The sequence below is a fragment of the Chenopodium quinoa genome, unplaced genomic scaffold (genome assembly GCF_001683475.1).
Source record: "Chenopodium quinoa cultivar QQ74 unplaced genomic scaffold, ASM168347v1, whole genome shotgun sequence".
NCBI classification, from domain to species: domain Eukaryota; kingdom Viridiplantae; phylum Streptophyta; class Magnoliopsida; order Caryophyllales; family Amaranthaceae; genus Chenopodium; species Chenopodium quinoa.
Window position 1 is genome coordinate 294,502 of NW_018745151.1, and position 23,247 is coordinate 317,748.

Genomic DNA, 23,247 nt, shown 5'->3' on the forward strand with positions numbered 1-23,247 from the left:
GTCGACATAAGACGTTTTTGTTTCTACTACTGATAAGAAAGTTGTTGGTATGAAGTCCCATGATTGTCATGTGATGATGCAAGTGTTCATGCCAATTGCACTCTGAGGCCTTTTTCCAAAACATGTTAGGTATGCTATTGTGAATATTTTCTTGTTTTTCAATGCAATTTGCAGTAAGGTGATAGATCCAAAAACACTCGACGATATGGAATATGATATTGTTGAAACATTATGCAAATTCGAGATGTATTTTCCTCCTTCCTTTTTTGACATAATGACTCACCTTGTTATGCACTTGCCTCATAAGGTAAAGGAGTGTGGTCCTGTATTTATGCGTTGGATGTACCCTTATGAGAGGCAAATGGGTACTTGGCAAAGAACATGACAAATCCTGAAGGGAGCATCGTTATAGGGTTCATAGCAGAGGAAGCAAGGAACTATTGTTCAGTGTTTTTAGCTAAGGCTAAAGAAATTGGGATTCCGAATTCTCGTCACAAGGGAAGACTTCAAGGAAAGGGTACAGTAGGTCGGAAATTGGTTAAACCTCCACTTGATCGATATAAAAAATCCCACCGATTTGTGCTACAAAACCTATCTGCAGTTCATCCATATATTGAAAAACATCTTCATGAGTTGAAAATTCACAATCCCAGGATCAGCTCCTTTGCGTTGATGCAGGAGCATAATCACCACGTTGCTGAGTGATTTGAAGGCCAAGTGAATCTTGAATTGAGTAGAGATGAGAATGTTTCTGAAATGGCTTTCATGAGGTCCACAACCACTTGTTTATACTTATAAGGGTTATGATATCAATGGATTTACTTTTGCCACTTGTCGTCAATATGAAAAAAGTATGCAACAAAATAGTGGTGTTGTCGTGGTTGCATCTTCTACTGAATACTTAAGTTCTAGGGATACAAGGCCAGTTAAAGCTACACAGGCATATTACGGTGTCATTTAAGAAATCTGGGAGTTGGATTATGTTGATTTCACAATTCCTTTATTTCGTTGCACATGGGCTGATAACTATCGTGGTATGAAAACCGATGAGTTATTTGGATTCACCTTGGTTGACTCTAGTCGATACATTGATGGTGAAGAGCCTTTTGTATTATCTTCACAATCGAAACAAGTATTCTACATCAAGGATAATATAGATCCGCAATGGCGTGTTATAGTTGAAGGAAAGAGAAAAATTGTGGGTGTGGAAGATGTTGTGGATGAAGAAGAGTATGACTAATTTGATGACATCCCACCTATAACAATGGGAGTGCAACCTCTAAAAGAAGGGGAAGATACTGTTGACGATGTAGAGTATGATCATGAGGAAGGGTTAGTGGTTCCTATAACTACAACCAAGGTTTGTGTTATTGTATTCCTTGAACCATAGTATTTTTTTGCAATAAATACTGAATTTATTAAATTGGTATATATCTAAATCATAAATTTCTTTATTGTATAGTATTTACATTAATATGATTTTATTGTTATGATTTTGATTCTAATTCTTATTAATTTCATTCTTTGTGTAGGTGTAGGCATACTACAATGGAAGATAACATAGATGATCATGATGGACAGGAACAATCTGTTGACATGAATGCCTCCACTTCCCAAGTAAAATCTTCTACAAAAAAGGGACGAGGCCCGTCTAGAGCAGTCCAAACAACTACACCCATGTTCCTCGAATTTGATGAGTTTGACATGCCTATTGGAAAGTGGAAATCTTCTTATGGGAAGCAAATTGGTAATTGTGATCAAAGAGTTAACATTAATGTGAAGGGATATCCGAAGTATGATAAAGTTCGAAAGCAAAACTTGTGGGAGGAGAGTAAGGTAATTACGATATAAATATGGTTTATCGCTCTAAACTTTATGATACTTATAATTAATTATGAATATTAACATTCTCTAATTTTGTAGCGGAAGTTCCACATTGATAATCCCAAGGGTAGTAAAGAGAAGAAGTTCCACGAAGCTATTGGTGCTAAATTTAGGAAGCACAAGTCTTGGTTAGTTTCACGATTCATTACTAAGGAAAGTGCACCTCCGCCTGACTCACCTAGTGCAAACATTAAGCCCCGGGAGCTTTATGAAGGTTACATCAGAGAAGAGCAATGGAAAAAGTTTGAGACATATTGCATACAGATGAATTTAAGGTGTGTAAGATATTATGAAAGTATTTTTTACATATATACTTTATTTCAACTACAATACTACTTACAATAGCTTTTCATTTTGTAATAGGCTCTGAGTGAAAAAGGAAAGGAAAATGCAAAGAATAATAAGCATCGCCACCATCTAGGATCCAAGATTTATGAGAGGGCTCAAGTTGATTGGAGTAAGACCAATATAATTCCAGCAGAATCTTCAACCTCAAGCACCACAGAGTCCACGACAAGCTGTGTAATGAGTGAAAAGCTTAAAAATCGGTCTCTTTATTGGATTTTGGCCCGTCAAACTCGTAATGCAGATGGATCGTGGGCTATAGACCCGAAGAATGCCGAAACCCAGCAAATAGCCAATGCTATTGTAAGTGTTGTTCTAAGTGACCAAGTATAGTTTGTTTTACAGTTACTTGTTTATACTTTTGAGCTGATCAGTTCTAATCAGGCCTTTTCTATTTATTGCTCATTTCCTACGTTGTTTAATGGGAGGCCTTTTCTGTTTATTGCTCATTATAGTTGATCTCGCCAAAGCGAAGAAGGGGACGATAGTTGTGGTGTGAAATCAAGGCAATCTACCATCAAACCCACAAAATTCCTACCACTTGAAGATAAAATTGTCGATACTTTTGGCGAGGGTGTTAGTTGTTGTATTTGTTAAATGAATTCCGATGATGCAAAGTATGATACAACGTCGGTACTTTTAAATGCCTTAATGTTTAATTTTTATAGCGACAAAAAGATTTGGGTAACCGCTACTGATGTACGTGAATTTCTAAGAGGATCGTGGGCTAATGTTTCACCGATTCATGTTTATATCATGTAGGTTACTTAATCTTCCTTTAGTTTGGTTCTTATATTCACTATAGTAATATTTTTATTGCTATAATGCTGAATTTTTGGTTTTCTATGACTTTATCATGTAGGTATTTAGTAGACAACTTCATCGACCTTTTCAACAAGACTGAGATCACATTCTTTTGTCCTCAACTCATTTCTGAATCTTCAATTGAGAATGATTACCTTGAAACTTATACATATGTGAAGAATACATTTTTGCATGAAGTAAGAAAGACGGGTAAATGTTTCAAATTCATCGTGGCTCCATATGTTGCAAGGTTCGAAATATGTTTTTTATACTGCCACTAAACTTAATCATATAAATGATATGTTTTTCACCAATTTTCCAATATTCTAACTTGTGTTTTCCTCTTAAATGATGTAATGGTCATCGGGTTCTTGTGGTGGTCGATCTACAATTAGGTTTAGCTTATGAGTTTGAATCTATGAAGCTACCTAAAGAAAAACCACGACAATTGAAAATTGCCGAAATTATGATGACGTGAGCCACAACCTTGAAATTATGCCCTAGTTTCTATATCATTTTTGTATGTGGTGTTGTAGATTATTTTGTTCTAAGTGTTAGAATATATATTATATTTTTGTTGGGCTTATAAAGTATATCGGGCGAATCTCACAGGGAGTGAATTGAAATCACATAGGCAAAAATTGAAATTCATACAAATGGAGGTAAATACACTACTTACCCCTTATTGTTATATATTGTTCACTTTAAAAACAAAATTTGTAACTATTTGTTATATATACTAGTGTTCACAACAACAAGGAGGAGTTGAATGTGGCTACTACATTATGAGATACATGTATGAGATTGTTAGTTCTCACATGGAGTGCAAAGGTGTCTTAGAGAAGGTTAGTAGTTTTGTTTTCGCAAATTTTGAAGCTTTTTTAGCTCTATACGCTCCCAAAAGTGATATAATGGTCAATATTCATTGATTTCAATTCATAAAAACCAAAATATAAGTTAATTAAGGATGTTATGTGTTATATTGTGTTAATTTGAACAAATACATGAAAGATGGGAAAGGTAGAAGTCCCTTAAGCAATTTTGAAGCATTTTTGGCTCTATAAGCTCCCAAGAGTGAGATAATGGTCAATTTTCATCGATTTCAATTCATAAAAACCAAAATATAAGGTAATTAAGGATGTTATGTGTTATATTGTGTTAATTTGAACCAATACTTGAAAGATGGAAAAGATACAAGTCCCTTAGCGCAATTTTGAAGCCTTTTTGGCTCTATACGCTCCCTAAAGTGAGTAAATGTTCACTTTTCATTGATTTCAACTCATAGAAATCAAAATATAAGTCAATTAAGGATGTTATGTGTTTTATTTCTATATTATGAGTTTTATTTCTATAATTTGGTTCATCACATTTATTCTAATGATTGTTTTATTATGGATTGTTTTTATTTTCTAACCTCTTTCATATGTTTTTTTTTTCAATAGGATTTTTGTCCAAGGACAGCCATGTATGATGTTGACGAGTTGAATGTGGTTTGAGAACAGTGGGCGCAATACTTTAGAATTTAATCTTTATTGAATGCATAACTCTTAGCTTAGGTAGAACAAAGTAATATTTTTAGTGTTGTTGTATATGTTGGATAAATTTATACAAGTTTTTATTTGTAATGTGTTACTACTTCAGTTTTTATACTACGTCGTATTAATTTTTACGAAAGATTGTTCGGTATAATTGCTTATTTACAGGAACAGGTTTATTATAACAGGTTTTAATTAATATATATTAATTATATATAAATACATGCTGTCGAAATTAAATAAAATAAAAATTTAATTTAATAATTATTTGTAACGGGCAACAGAATTGTTAGTTACAAATAACCACTTATTCGTAACATGCATTTTTGTTGCCCGTTACAAATAAGTGTTAAATTATATACAATAAAACTTTATACGTAACGGACATTTAAGATGCGTTTTAGGTGCCCGTTACGAATAAGGACTTATTTTAATACAAAAAAGGATTTATTCGTAACTGACATTTCAAATGTCTGTTACAAATAACCCCTTATTCGTAACTAACATTTCGAATGTCCGTTACAAATAATGGGTTATTCGTAATGGACATTTGAAATGTTAGTTACGAATAATGGGTTATTCGTAACGAACAGTGCCCGTTACGAATAACAATGGCCATCCGTAACGGCCGCATACGTAACGGACGCTGCCCGTTACGGATGAACCCTTTTTGCCCGTTACTGGTGGCGTTTTTTCCACTAGTGAACATCAAAGAAAAGCCACTGAATGTCATCTTCAATATTTAGAGTTTTTAAGGCATCAACATCACAAAAACGAGTTGCAGTTACTCCTCTCTCAAACAATCTCTCATATTTCTCCTTATGCTCTTTATCATGAAATTTAATGTCATAGTAGTCAACCACCACTTTCTCCTTAGTCTTGGTCGATGACACCTTTCCCTTAGTAATGGAAGATTTCTTCTTGGATGCAGAGGTCTTAGAGACGGGTACAGGTCACGATACTCCAGAAATTTTCATACTCCTAGTTGTGGTAGAACGAGCCATTCGAGATTGAAGCAATTTCGATTGAACAAATCAATGATGCGGCGAAATCAAGAGCAATAACACGTAAATATCATCAAATAATTCCAATACACAGGGAACAACCAAGAAATCAAGCTTTTAAGGGGAGAACGGGTAATAATTTCTCAAAATTCAATAGTTTTCACCGGCAAACAATTGATTCGGAGGTTAGGGTTAGATAAAATACCTCGCCAATGAAACATGGGGTTCATGATTGCATTTGAAATACCATTTGATCGAGAAAACAAGATGCTTCTTGATATTGCTGATGTATATTTGGGAATTAATCCAACAACAATGATGATGACAGGGGTGGAGATCTTAAAATCGAATAAGGGGTATGAGGAAACTTGCTTGAAATCTCATCTCTGTGCCGATTCTCGATCTTTTTTTTTTGATTTTTTTTTTCTCATTTGTCTTGTGATGGTGTCGAGAGTGTGATATCCACTCTTTCATCAATTGGATCACCTACTCGATAGTGCTTCACTCTTTGCCCATTCACCTTAAAAGTACTCCCATTTTTGTATAGTACCATAGGGGTAGACTTTAAAAACCTTGAATGGACCCGACCACCTAGAGCGAAGCTTTCCGGAAAATAGTTTCAATCTAGAGTTGAATAAAAGTGTTTTATGTAAAATTACCCAGCCACGTGGTCCTATGAGAATTAACACGTGTCCATCTTATATTGGCCTAAATTGGGCCACTTACGAAATGACACGTGGAATCCACTGTCATCAAAAGGAATGACAGCTTTCAAAGGCCCAATTCCTAAAAAGCCGCCAAAAGCGCGGGCAGCCCACCAAATCTAGGTCAAATGACCTAGGTAAGGGCACACTTATCCAGAATAATCCGATAAATAGGGTGATTTCCCCAATTTGTGGGACAGATTGAATTTATTACAAAATCACTAACATTCTCTTACATCTGAGATATCTCCTGATCTCGGAATCCAAGAAGATCTCACCTTTATCTTTTTCCGCACTTTTTACTCAATCCTACGCGTTCTAACTTGGTCGTCGAAGGCGGAGCTCCAACCACCCGGAGTCTCCGTTGTTTTGCAGGTACAGGCGCTCCTCAACCAGACTTTGATTTGTAGCTCTCCCGAGGGACAAAAACACCCAAAACATTTGGCGCCGTCTGTGGGGAGAGTACCTCAAGGATGGTTCAAGAGTCTGTACTACCTCCCGAACGTCCAGTAGATCAGCCAAAGGTCTTTACTGAACAAGAGGATGATTATCCTCAAGTCGAAACCTACATTGCCAAAGAGGGCTCTCTGATCACTAAACGCATCCGTCCCAGAGACACTCTGGAACGGGGCAAGAGCCAGGCGGGTACAAACCGACCCCCTAGTCAGCCGGAAGGGGAAACCCACACGGCAGGTGGATCCGCCCCAGTCACCCGGGACAAACTCATGAAATTCATGACTAGTTTCAAGGGTGAAATCAAGGATCTTATCACCAAAAGTAAGGCTGGCCCAAGTAAGGGACAATCGGCAAGGAAGACTCCTCTAGAAAAAAGGATGCCAGTCAGAGACAAGCAGCCAAATCCGTATCCAAAGGAGAAGGCAGCCTGGAACCTTGACTGGTCCAAAATTCTTCTACCTAAGAGGAATACCACCAATACCCGCCGGAGTGAACAACCGGTGGGAAACAAAAAATCAACTCCTGACGCTATGGAAATCATTACCCGCAGAAGGAGTCAGCAGCTGTCTGAGTCAGCCTCTACATCGAACTTTTCAGAAAACTTTAAGAATACATCTGTAGTGAATATTAAATCTCTACATGAGAGCCATACAGGCAGTAATACCGTACATGGTCAATATTCATTGATTTCGGGTTAGATAGGTCGTTAAGCTACTATCCTAACCAAATTAATCATTTATAATACCTAAACCTACATTAAACTAGTTAATGGAAAGTAAAGGGTCGAACCACTAGGGAAGCACACTAATTCAACATCAAATATCACTAATGCAAGAGTGAAAACAGGATTGTTTTTGTTGGTTTTGTTGAGTAAGAACACTAAAACTACAAATAAGCAAGGAAATGTTTATTTAAAATCAATAGAAAATGAAGCAAGGGATACGGGGGTGTCCAATATGATTAGAAAGAGGAGAATAATGGTGATTATCATGAAACATATGCCAAAGAACACAAGATTCTACCTAAACAATTCATTCTCATGCAATAGTCTAGGCAAATCAATGAAAGAGGTCTACACTAATAAGGATCATTCCCATGCATCCTATTAGTTACAATCAAATCAAGAGAATAAGAAGCACAATCCATAAAAACTCCACTTTAATAACTCATTCTCATGCAATCATTAAAATAGAGATGATCCTAATCTAGTTCAAATCACTTTCATGCATTTAAACTAGAAAACATCAAATAGAGAGCAACAATAATCCCAAGCTAATAAAAATCATGTCTTTCATCAATATATGGCATAAGTTCAATCCAACCATCATCATTCATCCAATATCAAATCATATCTTCCACCCCCTTCCCCTAGCTAAAAGTTTATCCTAGAGAAGGGAGATTAAACATAATATCAAAACTAGAAATAAACTCAAGAAACTCAAAACAAAACATGATTAAAATCAATGAAATCATTAACAACTAGATAAGCTAATAATATTGACAAGAATAAGTAACAATAAAACAAATAAATAATACTAAAGGAAAGGAGAAGACATTACTAAAGAAAGGATTAACGAAAGATGAAAACTTGGATTCTTGCTTGATTGATGGAAGATTAAAACTTGAGCAAAGTTGAATACAATAAAGGATGCTTGAATAACAATCTATTTTCTCTCCCTAGATTAGGCTAAAAGTGCCAAAAATTAAAACTAAGTTAATCTAAATTACATCAAAACGTTCTAAAAATGGGACTTATATAGTCCGTACAGAGCCAACTGAAATAGAGGAGTGGTCCGACCGAACACTGGGTAGGTTCGGCCAGACTACAGGGTAGGTTCGACCGAACCTCCCTGATCATGGTCTGGTCGAACTTCTGAGGTTCGACCACTCCTGTAAAATTGCCAAATTGCTTCTTGACCCTGCCTCGACGTTCGGCCGAACCACTGAGCAGGTTCGGCCACACCCTGGTTCGGCCACACCTTCAGGAGGTTCGGCCGAACCTCTTCTGAATCTTGCTTCCTTCAGCTTCCCTTGAGCTTAGCTTCCTCCTCTTGGAAACCCCGATGGCTCCTACAAAGCATAAGCTTGGAAATTAAAGTAAAGAGTAGGAAAAAGGGGCAAAATCTTTGAAAGAAGATGCATAAAGGGAAAGGGAACTAAGTGCAAAGAAAAGGATACAAACAAGCCGCAAATGTGGGAAAATGACCATCAAAATGAACCTTAATCGTGGCATAAATGCCACTCATCAAATTCCCCCACACTTGCCTCTTGCTAGTCCTCGAGCAAGGAATGCCAAAACAAAGAGAATGTCACAACAAACATAACATGACAAGGGTTAAGGAAAACCAATTAAGCACTTATGTAGAAAATGCTCCATTTGAACTCGAAAGAAAAGACATGCACCAAAGAATACTCACCTTTCTCAATTCAATGAGGGAAAACACGTTATAAGATGCTCGGGGTTGAAAGAGACAAACCTAAGCTAAGCATAGAGAACTAATGACTTCACTCTCCGCCCTAGCCCCAACCAAGACGGTCCACGTTCTCTCCACTAGTTTCAAGTCATCCCCTAGCTAGCTCCTTATGATTCCTCGAGGGAACCAGAAAAATATGTTTTTATGTGGAATCAAAAGGTCATCCCGACATCTCAACTATGCATACTCTCTCCATAGGGTTGAAATCTATCTCCCTCCACCGGTTTTTGACCGCGCTCCTCCAAATCCAAGGGCCTTAAATAGGGTTGTAATGTCATGGCTAGGGGTTAAGCTTGGGAATCAATTTGAAAATTTTTGTGGCAAATCCTAAGTGAAGAAAAAGAGTGGCCATCTCTCAAGAACAACCTAAGAATTGAAAATAATCTCAAATTACAACCTTAAATACAAACCTCACATCATTACTTCATCCCTTTTCATTTCTTTCATCTCTTTTTTTTCATCATTTTTTTTTCTTTTCACTTCATTTTTTTTTCATCACTTTTTTCATTTATTTTTTATTTTTTTTTTTCAACTTCACTTGGTTTTCATGTGTTGCAACCTTCTTCACAAACCTTTTGCATATTCTTAACCAACTTTCATAACCTTACTTGAACCGATTACACAACTTTCTTGCTCAAAATCAACACTCTCAAACTCGAACCTTACAAGCCAATACTTCACTAACTACAAGGGTCGGTAGAACATAGGCCGATAGGTTTTTAACATGGCTAAGCCAAGAAAGGGAAATAAGGCTCAAATTGGTTAGCAAGTAGGTGGATGCAAAAATAAAAACAAAATTTATAACAAAACATAAAGAAAACAAAGAAAAATGAGAAGAAATGCCCTCTTCCTCCTCTACAGTTGTTTGGTAACGATCTCGGGAACTAGATAACCACACAAAGATTAAGACATGCATAGTTAAGGATCCAAAATGCCGCTCACAAGAATGATGAAGGCTAGAACAAATGACGCTCACATGGGATAAGAAATAAGCAAATACTAACTAGAGGGAATCCTACCCACTTTAGAGAGAAACTCCATCTTACCACTTTCCCGTGAACTAGGGGTTCAAATGTCCTCAAAAGTTCTAAATCGGGCTACCTTAGCTTACAATGTGTCTAAATCAACCCTGAGCATTCTCAAACCGTGAAAACCCTCATCAATTAGGAAGATAAGCATTCAAAGATGCAACATCATAAAAGGCATACACAACCAAATGAATGAGCACATTCCACATCAAAAATCGTTTTTACTTGTCATAGTCATGATTGTAATACAAAAAGGGGAAAAAAAAAAAGAAAGAGGAAGAAATCAAAAAGGTTCACACATGAGGCATATAATCCAATTAAATCCCAATCGTCATACAAGTGATCGTTCGATAACAACATTAACGATCCTAGGTTCCATAGAACCAAAAGCAAACATCCTCGAACCATTCAACTTCTTTCTAAGCTAACCAAGACTAAACACTTAAAGAAAGTGCAAATAAAAGAGTGGAAAGATCTCACCAAATGCCTCTTGAAATGGAAGACAAGATAATTCATACAATCTCACCAAGGGAGCTTGTGTTGCTCCTTAACTTCCTTCGTTTCCGCTTTCAAGCTTCAAGAAAGGTGAGCCAAAACAAAAGAAACTATGACAAAACAAGAAAAAGAAAAAAAAAAGTTAGAAACCAAAGAAAAAGAATAAAGTTATAGATAAAAAGAAAAATAAATAAAAAGTTATCTACAAAGTTTGGATTAAGGGAATTTTGATTGTCGGGAATTTCGGATTTTTCCTTGGGAGCATCTTCGCCTACACAAAGCTCAAGAATCATCAAAAATCAGAAAAAATCATCATAAAAACATCAAAACATCACCATCATCACATCACCATCACAACATCATCAACTACAACAAGGCCACAATCCTCAATAGTCCTTCTCATGTACAAGCCACTACGCTACCACACTTCCCTCCTATGTACACTTCAACCAACCCAAAAGGAACATCCTCCCCCACACTAGTCTTTTGCACGTCCTGAGCAAAAGTTAAAAGTTAGAAGTTCCGGGGGGAAGGAAGGGAACCCTCATCAAGGGGTCCTTTCTCCTTGCCCTCTAGGTCGAGGGGAGTTCTCAAAATCGAACCCGGGAGTGTCCATAAATGGGTGGAAGGGTTGGTTAAAATGCTCATAAGGCCACCCCTGGTCACCTAAACCACCATCAAAAGGGTTTGGGGTGGATGTGCGAGCCGGATCATAAGCCGGATCACACCCACCCGAGCGATAAGGATCATACGGTGGGGTGCCAATGCGTTGAGAAGGGTCGATGGGACCTTCCCAATAGGGGTAGACATTGGGGGTAGGATTGTTGGGGTCATAGGGGTCCCAATGTGGAACCGGACCCTCTTGAGGAGGGTGGTAGGGGTAGTTAACATAGGGTGCTTGGATGCCCGCTTGTACAAGGTTATCATAATTCATCCCCCCGTAGTACCCCCATTGTTTAATGGAAGCTTGGTTATCCCGGCGGATATCCTCGAGGATACTACGGAGGACATTCATATCAAAAGGAGGAAAGGAGGAAGAGGAAGATGCCTCACCTCCCCCGCTAAGGGGGGGAACGGTTTGCTCCTGGCGGTGGACCGGTGGATGATGAGGAACTGCACCCCGGGCTCTTACTCTTCTTAATTCATCGGGGATGTGCTGCCGGGGGATCTTCCATTTGAGAGGAGAGGAGTGGTCCACCGTAGTGAGGGATGGGTCCGGAAGGACACACCATTCAACTTCTTTGTCCACTAAGAGAATGAATTTGCGCTTGCTTGTGGAGTAGTTGATGAAGCGGTTATGACAGAGAGCACTAAGGGAGAGAGAATAGGGAGGAAACTCGTCAGAGACTTCCGCTTGGATTTGGTGCACAAAGGGGAGCATTTCTATTTGCTCCTTGTAAGCTCCATCTTTCAAGGAAAGGGCAATGGTAGTGATCATGCCCCCCATAAAAATGTCGTCACCAAGACGGTTGTCCCGAGTATCCAAAAGCCTTTGGATGAAGGTGGAAGAGCATTGTAACTTGAGGCGCTGAGGGTTGTTGGCCAAAAATAGAAAAGCTACCTCATCCTTAACCATTGAGCCGAGGTTTTCTTTGAAGAACACGGCATATTGGAGAAGCCGAGCAAAATATCTCATTGCTATGTGGATGATGTTGTTGACCTTAGATGTGTTAGTTCGAAAACTATCCCTGGTGGGTATGCTCCTCCACCATTCTTGCTCGTTGTAGGGGATACAAAGAGTGGAAGTCATCTCTCAAGGATGATCTAGCCCGGTCGCATGCCAATGGAAAATCTTGTTTAAATCACTCTCGGTGAGGGAGTGATCCTCATTGAACATGCAAAACTGTATCACAAGTTGAGGTTCCTCATCGTTAAACTATGGCTCTATGACTTCCTTGCGGAGAGAGGAAAGGAATTCCAAAGTCACTCGTTCATAGGTGTGAGCGTGAAGGTAGATGAATTCACCCCATCCAAAATTTTTTGCTAACCGGACTACCTCATCCAATATACCGAGCTTTTGCAACGTTGTAGGACAAAAGAACCTTGTTGAACGGATGGGACGATTGATGAGGGCATTGTAGACGTCCCAAAAGTGCTCATTCGGAGAAATTATGCTATGATCATTTATGCCGGGAGGAGGCGGGAAACTCGTTGATGAAGATTCACCCACTCTCTTACTCTTTGACTTACTCTTGCCGAAAACCATGATTCTACAAAATTACCAAGAGCTATTATTAGGAAAATTTGATAAGAGATGTCATAAGAATCTAGCCACGGTAAAAGTGTATGCGTGAAAGTAGTTGCCTTGAGATGTGAAATAGATATAGAGGATGACAACAATACAATTCAATGCATAAATGGACACATTTGAACCAAGGCATGGGCAAGAAACCCTATGACATTCATATATAAGTCCTAACAAAGTCTAGGTGAATTTTGGCATGATGTCTCCTAATTACGTGATAGTCATTCACCAAACCATCAAAACAAACCAAAAACAACAAGAATCATTCTCCAACAACATCCAATTCATGAATTCCTCAATCATCAAATAGTAGCATGAACACCATAACATGAAATCAACATTTTTAAGCAAATACATTAAGATCAAATAAAACAAAGGTATACATGAATAATCATGATAACAACATGTTCTACTATCAATTACCAATCAATTGCAACATATAAATCCAAAGAACCAAGAATGAAGCAAGTTATTACTAACAATTTCAAGAATACCACAATTCATATTTAAACATGCAAAACATGGTATAACTATTAGAAATTGAAGAAATGAACTTGTAAAAGTTAAGAAAACCATACCACAATTGATTGTAAGTACGTAGAAACCCAAAAACACCAAAACACTCAAACCCTAGAAATTGAGGGAAATGAAAAGATGGAATTTTTGTGAGGAATTTTTGGTGGAGATTGTAGAAATGGAGTAGAGGATGGAAAATAAGTGAGAAAAAGAGAAGATTGGAGTGATTTTGATGGAGGTTTGAGGTTGTAGGAGGGGATTACAATGGAGGTTAGAGTGAGAAGGAGGAGAATAGAGAAAGAGAGAGAGGGGGTCGAATGAAATGAATTCGAAAAGAAGAGCAACCCCCTTTTTTTTTACAATTCGACAAAGGTTCGGCCGAACCATGGGTAAGTTCGGTCGAAATCTTGAAATGGTTCAGTCGAATTTGCTCAAGGTTCGGTCGAACCTTCTCTCTAACTTGAAATTCACAAAAATGGCAGAAAGTTTTCAAGTTTTAATTCCAGAGCAGGTGCGACCGAACACAGCAATGTTTGGGCGAACTAAGGTTTGGTCGAACCTCTCCAAGGTTCGGTCGAACCTACTCTAGATTATTAATTTCTGCAATTCTGGCAGAAATTTTTCAACTTGAGGTTTCAGAGGAGGTGTGACCGAACTCAAGAAGGTTCGGGAAAACCATTCAAAAGGTTCGACCGAACCTTCAGGGAGTTCGGTCGAACCACCTGGCTTTTTAAAAAAAATGCCCATTTTCCAACACAATATGCACAAACACCCCTCTTCAAAACACACTAAACACCATACCATCATGCTAAGGCAAAGCATACCAAAAATTCCAACACAATCAAAATTCAAAAATCTAACAATCCAACAATGTAGATAGGAAAATAACAAAGCATCAAGAAAGGAGGAAAGAGAAAAGAGTTAGAGACTCGGGTTGCCTCTCGAGAAGCGCTTCTTTATGAGGTCACTAGCTTGACCATGAGAAAAATTCTTCAAGTGGGAGGCTTGGGATCCAAAGGATCAAGCATTATACATTCGATGATACCAACTTCTTCCTTGCAAAAGTAATGCTTTAAACGATGACCATTAACCATAAACTTGTTACCATCCACATCTAACTCAAAGGAGCCATAAGGAGTAGTCTTTGATATCACAAAAGGACCCGACCACTTTGATTTGGGTTTACCCGGAAACAAACGAAGCCTTGAGTTGAAAAGCAAAACCTTCTCTCCAACCTTAAAGTTCTTGTTTTGAATATGTTGGTCATGCCACTTTTCGGTCTTCTCCTTATATAACCTTGAGCTCTCATAAGCATCATCTCTAAGCTCTTCAAGTTCATTGAGCTTAAGCAATCTCTTCTCACCGGCCAACAATAAATCCATATTTAGCTCTTTGATGGCCCACCAAGCCTTGTATTCTAACTCAACCGACAAGTGACAAGCCTTTCCATAGATCAATCTATAGGGGCTCGTGCTGATTGGAGTCTTGTACGCCGTCCTAAGAGCCCATAGTGTGTCATCAAGTTTGAGAGACCAATCTTTCCTTGATTTGTTCACCATCCTTTCAAGAAGATTTTTGATTTCACGATTCGAGACCTCCACTTGTCCTTGAGTTGAGGGTGGTAAGGTAATCCAACCTTGTGATGAACGCCATACCTCTTGAGAAGAGCTTCAAATTGCTTTTTGGCGAAATGGGAGCCTCCATCACTAATTAGCATCCTCGGAACTCCAAACCTAGGAAAAATGATCTTCTTTAGAAGCTTAAGCACAACCTTGTGATCATTGGTAGGTGAGGGTATGGATTCAATCCATTTCGTCACATAATCGACCGCTACCAAGATATATATATTCCCACAAGAAATAACGAAAGGCCCCATAAAATCCACCCCCAAACATCGAAGGGTTAAACTTCTAAAACACTTTGTTGGGGCATTTCGTCCCTCTTGGTAATGCCTCCGCTCCTTTGACATCTATCACATTGCGCAACGAATTGGTGGGTGTCTTTATGCATTGTCGGCCACCACAATAAAGATTGAGAGATTTTTGCCACTGTTTTGTCAACACCACCATGCCCTCCACATGGTAGTGAATGGAAATGCTCAAGAACTCCTTGGATTTCATGATCTAGAACACACTTCCGATAAAGGCCATCTCTACATTGCTTGAATAGGTATGGGTCATTCCAAAAGTACCTTCTCACTTCCTTGAAAAACTTCTTCTTTTACTGAGAAGAGTACTCCGGGGGAACCACTCCACACGCAAGATAGTTGGCTATATCCGCATACCAAGGGGTAGAAGTTGACACCAAAGCCATGAGAGCCTCAAATCCTATCTCATCATTAATCGGTACATCCTCCTTGTTCTCAAAAGGTAGCCTAGACAAATGATTCGCTACATAGTTCTCCGCTACCTTTTTGTCCCTTATTTCCATGTGAAAGTCTTGGAGAGAGATAACCCAACGGATCAAGCGAGGCTTTGCTTCTTTCTTGGTCATGAGATACCGCACCGCGATGTGATCCGTGTACACAATAACTTTTGAGCATATAAGATAGGACCGAAACTTATAAAAACAAACACTACCGCTAACATCTCTTTCTCCGTTGTTGTGTAATTCTTTTGAGCCTCATCTAGAGTCCTACTTGCATAGTAGATGACACACGATTTTCCTTGTTTCTTTTGACCAAGAACGACACCTACTGCAAAGTCACTAGCATCGCACATTAGCTCAAAAGGCAAGCTCCAATCCGGAGCTTGCACAATGGGAGAAGAAATGAGAGCTTCCTTGAGCTTACGAAACACCTCAAGGCAAGCCTCATTGAAGCTAAAAACAACCTCTTTTTTGAGTAATTTGGTTAAAGGTTTAGCGATTGAAGAAAAATCTTTGATAAACCTCCGGTTAAAACCGGCATGCCCAAGAAAAGCCCGTACCCCCGTGATGGAAGTAGGAGGGGGCAACTTTTCAATCACAGAAACCTTGGCCGGATCAATCTCAATGCCATTTTTTGAAACCTTATGGCCGAGGACAATACCCTCCTCGACCATAAAATGGCACTTTTCCCAATTTAAAACCAAACTCGTCTCTTGACACCTTTTAAAAACTTTTTCAAGGTTAAAAAGACAATTGTCAAAAGACGAGCCACCAACACTAAAATCAACCATGAAAACTTCAATTTCTTTTTCAAGCATCTTAGAGAAAATGGAAGTCATGCATCTTTGAAAAGTAGAGGGAGCATTGCATAATCCAAATGGCATTCTTTGGTATGCAAATGTTCCATATGGACATGTGAAAGTAGTTTTCTCTTGATCACTTGGATAGATAGGGATTTGGAAAAATACGGAATACCCATCCAAGAAACAAAAGAAAGCATGGTTAGAAAACCTTTCAAGCATTTGGTCCATGAAAGGGAGAGGAAAATGATCTTTCTTAGTGTTTTTGTTCAATCTCCTATAATCAATGCACATTCTCCACCCGGACACCGTCCGGGTGGAGATTTCCTCTCCCTTTTCATCCTTTATTATGGTCATTCCACCCTTCTTTGGAACTACATGAACCGGGCTAACCCATTTTCTATCGGAGATAGCATAGATGATGCCCGTCTTACGTAGTTTCAAAATTTCTTTCTTCACAACCTCTTGAAGGTTGGGGTTCAACCTTCTTTGAGGTTCAATGGAGGTGGAATGATCATCTTTGAGAGAATACGATGCATGCATAAAGAAGGCATAATACCTTTGATATCATCAATGCTATACCCTATCACATCCCTATATTTTCTTAAAACATCAAGAAATTTTTCCAAATTAAGACTATCTAGGGTAGCATTGACAATAATAGGGTATTTTCCCTCCTTATCAAGAAAAGCATATTTCAAAGAAGGGGGAAGGGGCTTGAGTTCTACCTTGGGAGGAGGCTTAGAACTCTCCTCCAATTTCTCCTCCTTGGACTCAAGCTCGATCTCAACTTGTTGTTCAACTTCCTCCTTTGAGGATTCCTCCATTGCCATGACAAATTTTTTAGCCTCTTGAGAGTGGAACTCTTCTTTGCATGTAAGGGCTTCTATCATTGGATCTTGAGGCCTCATCACGACCCTCCCCAAGCGATCTAGCTCTTCATTCACAACATCAACTCTATAGCATTTTTCAACCATGGGGGTCTTGAGCAACTTAGAAAACTCAAAGACAATCTTTTCATCGGCCACTTCACATGTGATGGTGTTTTTCTTGCAATTGATGAGCGCCCCCAAAGTTTTAAGAGCTTTACGTCCCAAAATCAAAGGGGTGTTAACATCTTCCTCCATATCCATCACTACAAAGTCACAAGGCACGTAGATGTGTCCCAGTTGAATTGGAACATCCTCAAGCTCTCCACAAGGTAATTTCACCGATCGATCGACCAATTGAATTGTCTTCCTTGTAGGGATCATCTCTATATTGAGTTTTTGACCAATGGATAGAGGGACTAAACTAACACTTTCTCCAAGATCGGCTAAGGCGCCCCTAGCTTCCATGTTCCTAATTTTCACCGGCAAAGTGAAACTTCCCGAGTCTTTTTCCTTCTTGGGCATCTTATGTTGGACAAGAGCACTCACTTAATGTGGAAGGGTGATAAGCTCATCATTGAGCTTCCTCTTGTTGGTGAGAATATCTTTAAGGAAATTGGAGTAAGATGGCATTTGTGTCACAACTTCAAGAAAAGGGAGGTTGATATGCAAATTCTTCATGACACTAAGAAATTTTGTAAACTTGTCATTCAACTTCCTCTTCGCAAGCCGACCGGGAAAAGGAACCGGTCCATCAAGATTTCTAGCCTCACTAGGAATTGAAGTTGTCTTCTCATTGTCAAGCTTCTTCTTCTCCAAACCTCCTTCTATCTCATCACCCTTTTCTTTCTCACCTCCCTTGTTTTCATTCACACTCTCCTCTCCTTCCTTCTTTTCCTCACTATCCCCTTCATTTGGCCCTTTATAGGAAGTTCCCGACCTCAATGTTATCGCCTTGCATGTATCGGGTTTCGGATTGTGAGATGGGTTAGGTTGTGGTTCTCCGGGTAGAGTGGATGGTGAATTGAAAGGAGTTCTCTCGGCCAATTGAGCTAGTTGTGAATCAACCATCTTGTTGTGAGCTCTTATCTCTTGCATTTGTTGCCCCAAAGATTGCATTTGCGCATGCATGGCTTGGAGGAGTTGAGTTTGAGTTAGCTCCGCTTGAGGTGCTTGTTCTTGATGATTTCTTTGAGGTGCTTGGGTTTGATTGTTGTATTGGTTGTTCCATCGATAGCTTCCTCTTGGGTTTTGGGGTTGAGATGGAGGTGGATTTTGATATTGAGGGTTGGATTTATAGGAAGGTTGAGCTCGTTGGTTCCATTGTTGAGGTTGAGGTACAAATTTGGGTGGTGGTTGTCTCCAAGCTTCTCCACCGCCGCTTCCTCTAAATCCCTCTTGCCTTGTGTTGTATGCCGCTACATGTTCGGGGCTTAAACCTCCACAATAGGATGTATCATGGTTTGTTCCTCCACAATTTTGACAAGAGAAAGAGTTAACTTGAGAAGAGCTTGCTCCACCACTTGAACTTGCATTCACACTCGTGTTCAACTTGGAAAGCCCTTTTGTTAGTTAATCAATTTGATGTTGTAATTGATCAACTTTATCCAATTCGTAAATACCACCTCTCTTTGGAGTGTTTCTTCTTCGGCCCCCCCAAGAGTAATTCTTTGCTACCTCTTCTATTGTGGCTTCAACTTGATTTTGAGGGATCTTGATTAATTGACCACCCGCCCCCGCATTCAAATTGGCTCTTGACATGGGCTCCAATCCGTTGTAGAAAAACCGCATGAGCAACCCTTGATTGTACTCATGGTGGGGACATGATTGTACCAACTCCTTAAATCTCTCCCATGCTTCACCAAGACTTTCATCGGCATCTTGCTCAAATGATGCAATTTTCCTTCTCATTTCGGCGGTCTTCTCCTCAGAGATAAAGCGCTTCAAGAATGCCTTTACCACCTCCCTCCATGTTGTGAGAGTTGTTAGGATTTACTTGCTTTAGCCATTTCTTTGCTCGTCCGGTGAGAGATTGCCGGAAAAGGTGCATACGAATGTAGTCTTGACTCACTTCATTGGTTTGCATTATTGCGCACAATTCAAGGAATCGGTCCAAATGTTCAATAGGTTCCTCACTTGCACTTCCGAAAAATTGCTCCGATTGGACCATTCGAGTATATTGTGGATGGATTGAGAAGTTGGTTTCCGTGACGGGTAGAAAAATCCCTCCTGTGAGCTCATAATCCTCCGGATTTCCGAACTCACGAAACAAAACATCATCCTCTTGTCCCGCCATTGATCCGCGTGGTGAACTTGAAGAGTAAGTATCACTCTCACTATCAAATATATCACCAAAACCTCTTCCCTCGTCTTGATAAAGCCTACGGACTTGTCTCAAGGTTCGGTTGATTTCGTGGTCAATTTGATGTGAGGGTGCTCCTTGAGACCTCCTAAGCATTCACCAAAGCTAAGAAAACAATTATCAATGACAAGGATGATAAAACAAAAAACAAAAAGAAAAGAAAGCAAATTACTCTCACAAAAGCAATAATAGGCGCTAAACAAGCCGCTTCCCCGGGAACGGCGCCAAAATTTGATCGCGGGTTAGATAGGTCGTTTAGCTACTACCCTAACAAAATTAATCATTTATAATACCTAAACCTACACTAAACTAGTTATTGGCAAGTAAAGGGTCGAACCACTAGGGAAGCACGCTAATTCAACATCAAATATCACTAATGCAAGAGAGAAAAGGGGATTGTTTTTGTTGGTTTTGTTGAGTAAGAACACTAAAACTACAAATAAGCAAGAAAATGAAGATTTAAAATCAATAGAAAATGACGCTAGGGATACGGGGGTGTCCAATATGATTAGAAAGAGGTGAATAATGGTGATTATCATGAAACATATGCCAAAGAACACAAGATTCTACCTAAACAATTTATTCTAATGCAATAGTCTAGGCAAATCAATGAAAGAGGTCTACAGTAATAAGGATCATTCTCATGCATCCTATTAGTTACAATAAAATCAAGAGAATAAAGAAGCATAATCCATAAGAACTCCACTTTAATAACTCATTCTCATGCAATCATTAAAATAGAGATGATCCTAATCTAGTTCAAATCACTTTCATGCATTTAAACTAGAAAACATCAAATAGAGTGCAACAATAATCCCAAGCTAATAAAAATCATGTCTTTCATCAATATATGGCATAAGTTCAATCCAACCATCATCATTCATCCAATATCAAATCATATCTTCCACCCCCTTCCCCTAACTAAAAGTTAATCCTAGAGAAGGGAGATTAAACATAATATCAAAACTAGAAATAAACTCAAGAAACTCAAAACAAAACATGATTAAAATCAATGAGATCATTAACAACTAGATAAGCTAATAAGATTGACAAGAATAAGTAACAATAAAACAAATAAATAATACTAAAGGAAAGGAGAAGAGATTACTAAAGAAAGAATTAATGAAAGATGAAAACTTGGATTCTTGCTTGATTGATGGAAGATTAAAACTTGAGCAAAGTTGAATACAATAAAGGATGCTTGAATAACAATCTATTTTCTCTCCCTAGATTAGGCTAAAAGTGTCGAAAATTAATACTAAGTTAATCTAAATTACTTCAAAACGTTCTAAAAATGGGACTTATATAGTCCGTACAGAGCCAGCTGAAATAGAGGAGTGGTCCAACCGAACACATGGTAGGTTCGGCCAGACTACAGGGTAGGTTCGGCCGAACTATTGTAGGTTTGGTCGAACCTCCCTGATCCTGGTCTAGTCTGGTCGAACCACTCTTGAAAAATTACCAAATTGATTCTTGACCCTGCCTCGACGTTCGACCGAACCACAGAGCAGGTTCGGCCACACCTTCAGGAGGTTCAGCCGAACCTCTTTTGAATCTTGCTTCCTTCAGCTTCCCTTGAGCTTAGCTTCCTCCTCTTGAAAACCCCGATGGTTCCTACAAAGCATAAGCATGGAAATTAAAGTAAAGAGTAGGAAAAAGAGGCAAAATATAGGAAAGAAGATGCATAAAGGGAAAGGGAACTAAGTGCAAAGAAAAGGATGCAAACAACCTCAAATGTGGGTAAATGACCATTAAAATGAACCTTAATCGTGGCATAAATGCCACTCATCAAGGGTCTGAAGAACGGGTCAACCTTTAAGTTTGACCTTGTCCAAAAGAGGGTTTTTACCCTCCAAGAGACATTGATAGAGGCGGAAAGCTTTATTCAAGCAACCGACCTCTACTCATCCAACCATCAATCGGACTCCAGGAGGTCCGACAAACAAAAAGAGAGTCTGTCTCCTCAACCGGCTCAAAAAGCTAAAGAGAGAAAAAAGAGAAAAGAAGTTTCGGCGGTTGAGGAACCTGATCAGCCGTCCAAAACGAATAAGAAAGAATTCAAACTGTATATTTCGCGGTATGAATTCAATAAAGACTACTACACCATCTTTTCAGAGGTGAAGGATCGGCTAACCATTGAGAAGCCGAATCCATTGAAGAGTTCCGTTTAATCGTGGAAAAAAAAATGAATTTTGTCACTTCTATCAGAAGGTGGGCCATGACACCAACGACTGCTATACTCTCAAGCTGACGTTGGACCGTCTGGCGGACAAGGGCTTGCTGAAGTCTTATGTCCTGAAGTCCAAAGCGACTTCTAAGACGAATCTAGGGCAGTCGACAAAAACTGTCCAACCTACTAGTAGCTCAGATACCGACAAGGATCTGGTCTACACCATAGCAGGTGGATTCGCGAGTGGTGGCCCGACCATTCGAGGCACCAAGGATCATCTGAAAAGGATGATCCATTCGGTCAATGATGGACATGCGTCCACTAGTGGAACATTCCCAGACGTCCTCATCAGTGAAAAGGATCGGGACAAAGTTCGTCGACCGCATGATGACCCAGTCATCATCGAATGCAAGGTCGCCAACCAGCTGGTTAGCCGGATCCTCATTGACATAGGTAGCTCTAATGATCTTATCATCTACAAGTGTCTATCCCGGCTTAATTATAAGTGGGATGGCTTGCGTGACGTCTCCCATCCACTAGTTGGCTTTGGGGGTGGGGTTGTGCACCTAGTCGGACAAATTGACATACCCATCCGGCTTAATGAGTGCAACTGTGCAAGGCCGTCATCATCCCAGCCCTCATGCTTCTCAAGTAAAAAAGGCATGATGGTACTATTGGCTCCCTTAATGGGGACAAAAGACGACTAGGGAGTGCTATCTCTCGGACGTCTAGCCGACTGCTGCTACAGCCGGTCAGCTGAAAGAGCCAATAGACCTTGACCACGTTAAGGACCCTAATTCACCCCCTCCAACAGCCGCAAAGAAAAGAAAAACTGAAAAGCTGGTGGAGGTGAAGAAGGAGAAGAAATAGCAATCACTGACTGGGGAACAGTAAGATGATCTCCGTCCCCAGCCGACTGGAGAGCACGTTGATATTCCTCTGGACGAAAGCCGTCCAGAGCGAACTGTTAAGGTGGGGACGGTTGCTTTTGAATGGTTAGGTGCAGATTTGCACCACCTGCTGAAAGAATTCAAAGACATCTTTGCCTTTGAAGTGGAGGAGATGCCAAGCATCAACCCGGATCTTGCCGTCCACAAGCTCGTCGTGGATCAAAAAAAGAAGCCTATTCGGCAGAAGAAAAGAAACCACAGTGACGAAAGAAGTCAGGCGGAAGCTGCCAAAGTTTAAA

The 23,247-nt window shown here is 39.5% G+C and overlaps 2 protein-coding genes and 2 long non-coding RNA genes across 6 annotated transcripts; 2 read left to right on the forward strand and 2 right to left on the reverse strand.

The window, feature by feature from the left end:
- The first annotated feature begins 1,954 nt into the window (after window positions 1-1,954).
- Window positions 1,955-2,803, forward strand: LOC110710122. The gene is made up of 3 exons (XR_002509127.1): window positions 1,955-2,159; window positions 2,248-2,532; window positions 2,685-2,803. It is a non-coding gene; the product is annotated as an uncharacterized LOC110710122 (long non-coding RNA).
- Window positions 2,804-2,833: 30 nt separating this feature from the next.
- On the forward strand, window positions 2,834-4,679 carry LOC110710123. 3 transcript variants are annotated; one of them, XR_002509129.1, is made up of 5 exons: window positions 2,834-2,987; window positions 3,092-3,507; window positions 3,646-3,695; window positions 3,777-3,878; window positions 4,476-4,679. It is a non-coding gene; the product is annotated as an uncharacterized LOC110710123 (long non-coding RNA). The 3 variants fall into 3 exon arrangements; XR_002509130.1 differs by having other exon boundaries at window positions 3,092-3,283; window positions 3,429-3,695; XR_002509128.1 differs by having other exon boundaries at window positions 3,092-3,695.
- Window positions 4,680-14,482: 9,803 nt separating this feature from the next.
- LOC110710115 lies at window positions 14,483-15,049 on the reverse strand. Its single transcript, XM_021888373.1, has one exon. It carries the CDS (start codon window positions 15,047-15,049, stop codon window positions 14,483-14,485), a length of 567 nt encoding a protein of 188 aa, XP_021744065.1.
- A 3,026-nt stretch (window positions 15,050-18,075) lies between these two features.
- On the reverse strand, window positions 18,076-19,437 carry LOC110710116. Its single transcript, XM_021888374.1, has 2 exons — window positions 19,204-19,437; window positions 18,076-19,077 (listed from the first exon to the last, which is right to left on the reverse strand). The coding sequence occupies exons 1-2, from the start codon at window positions 19,435-19,437 to the stop codon at window positions 18,076-18,078; spliced, it is 1,236 nt and encodes a 411-aa protein (XP_021744066.1).
- Window positions 19,438-23,247: the final 3,810 nt, after the last annotated feature.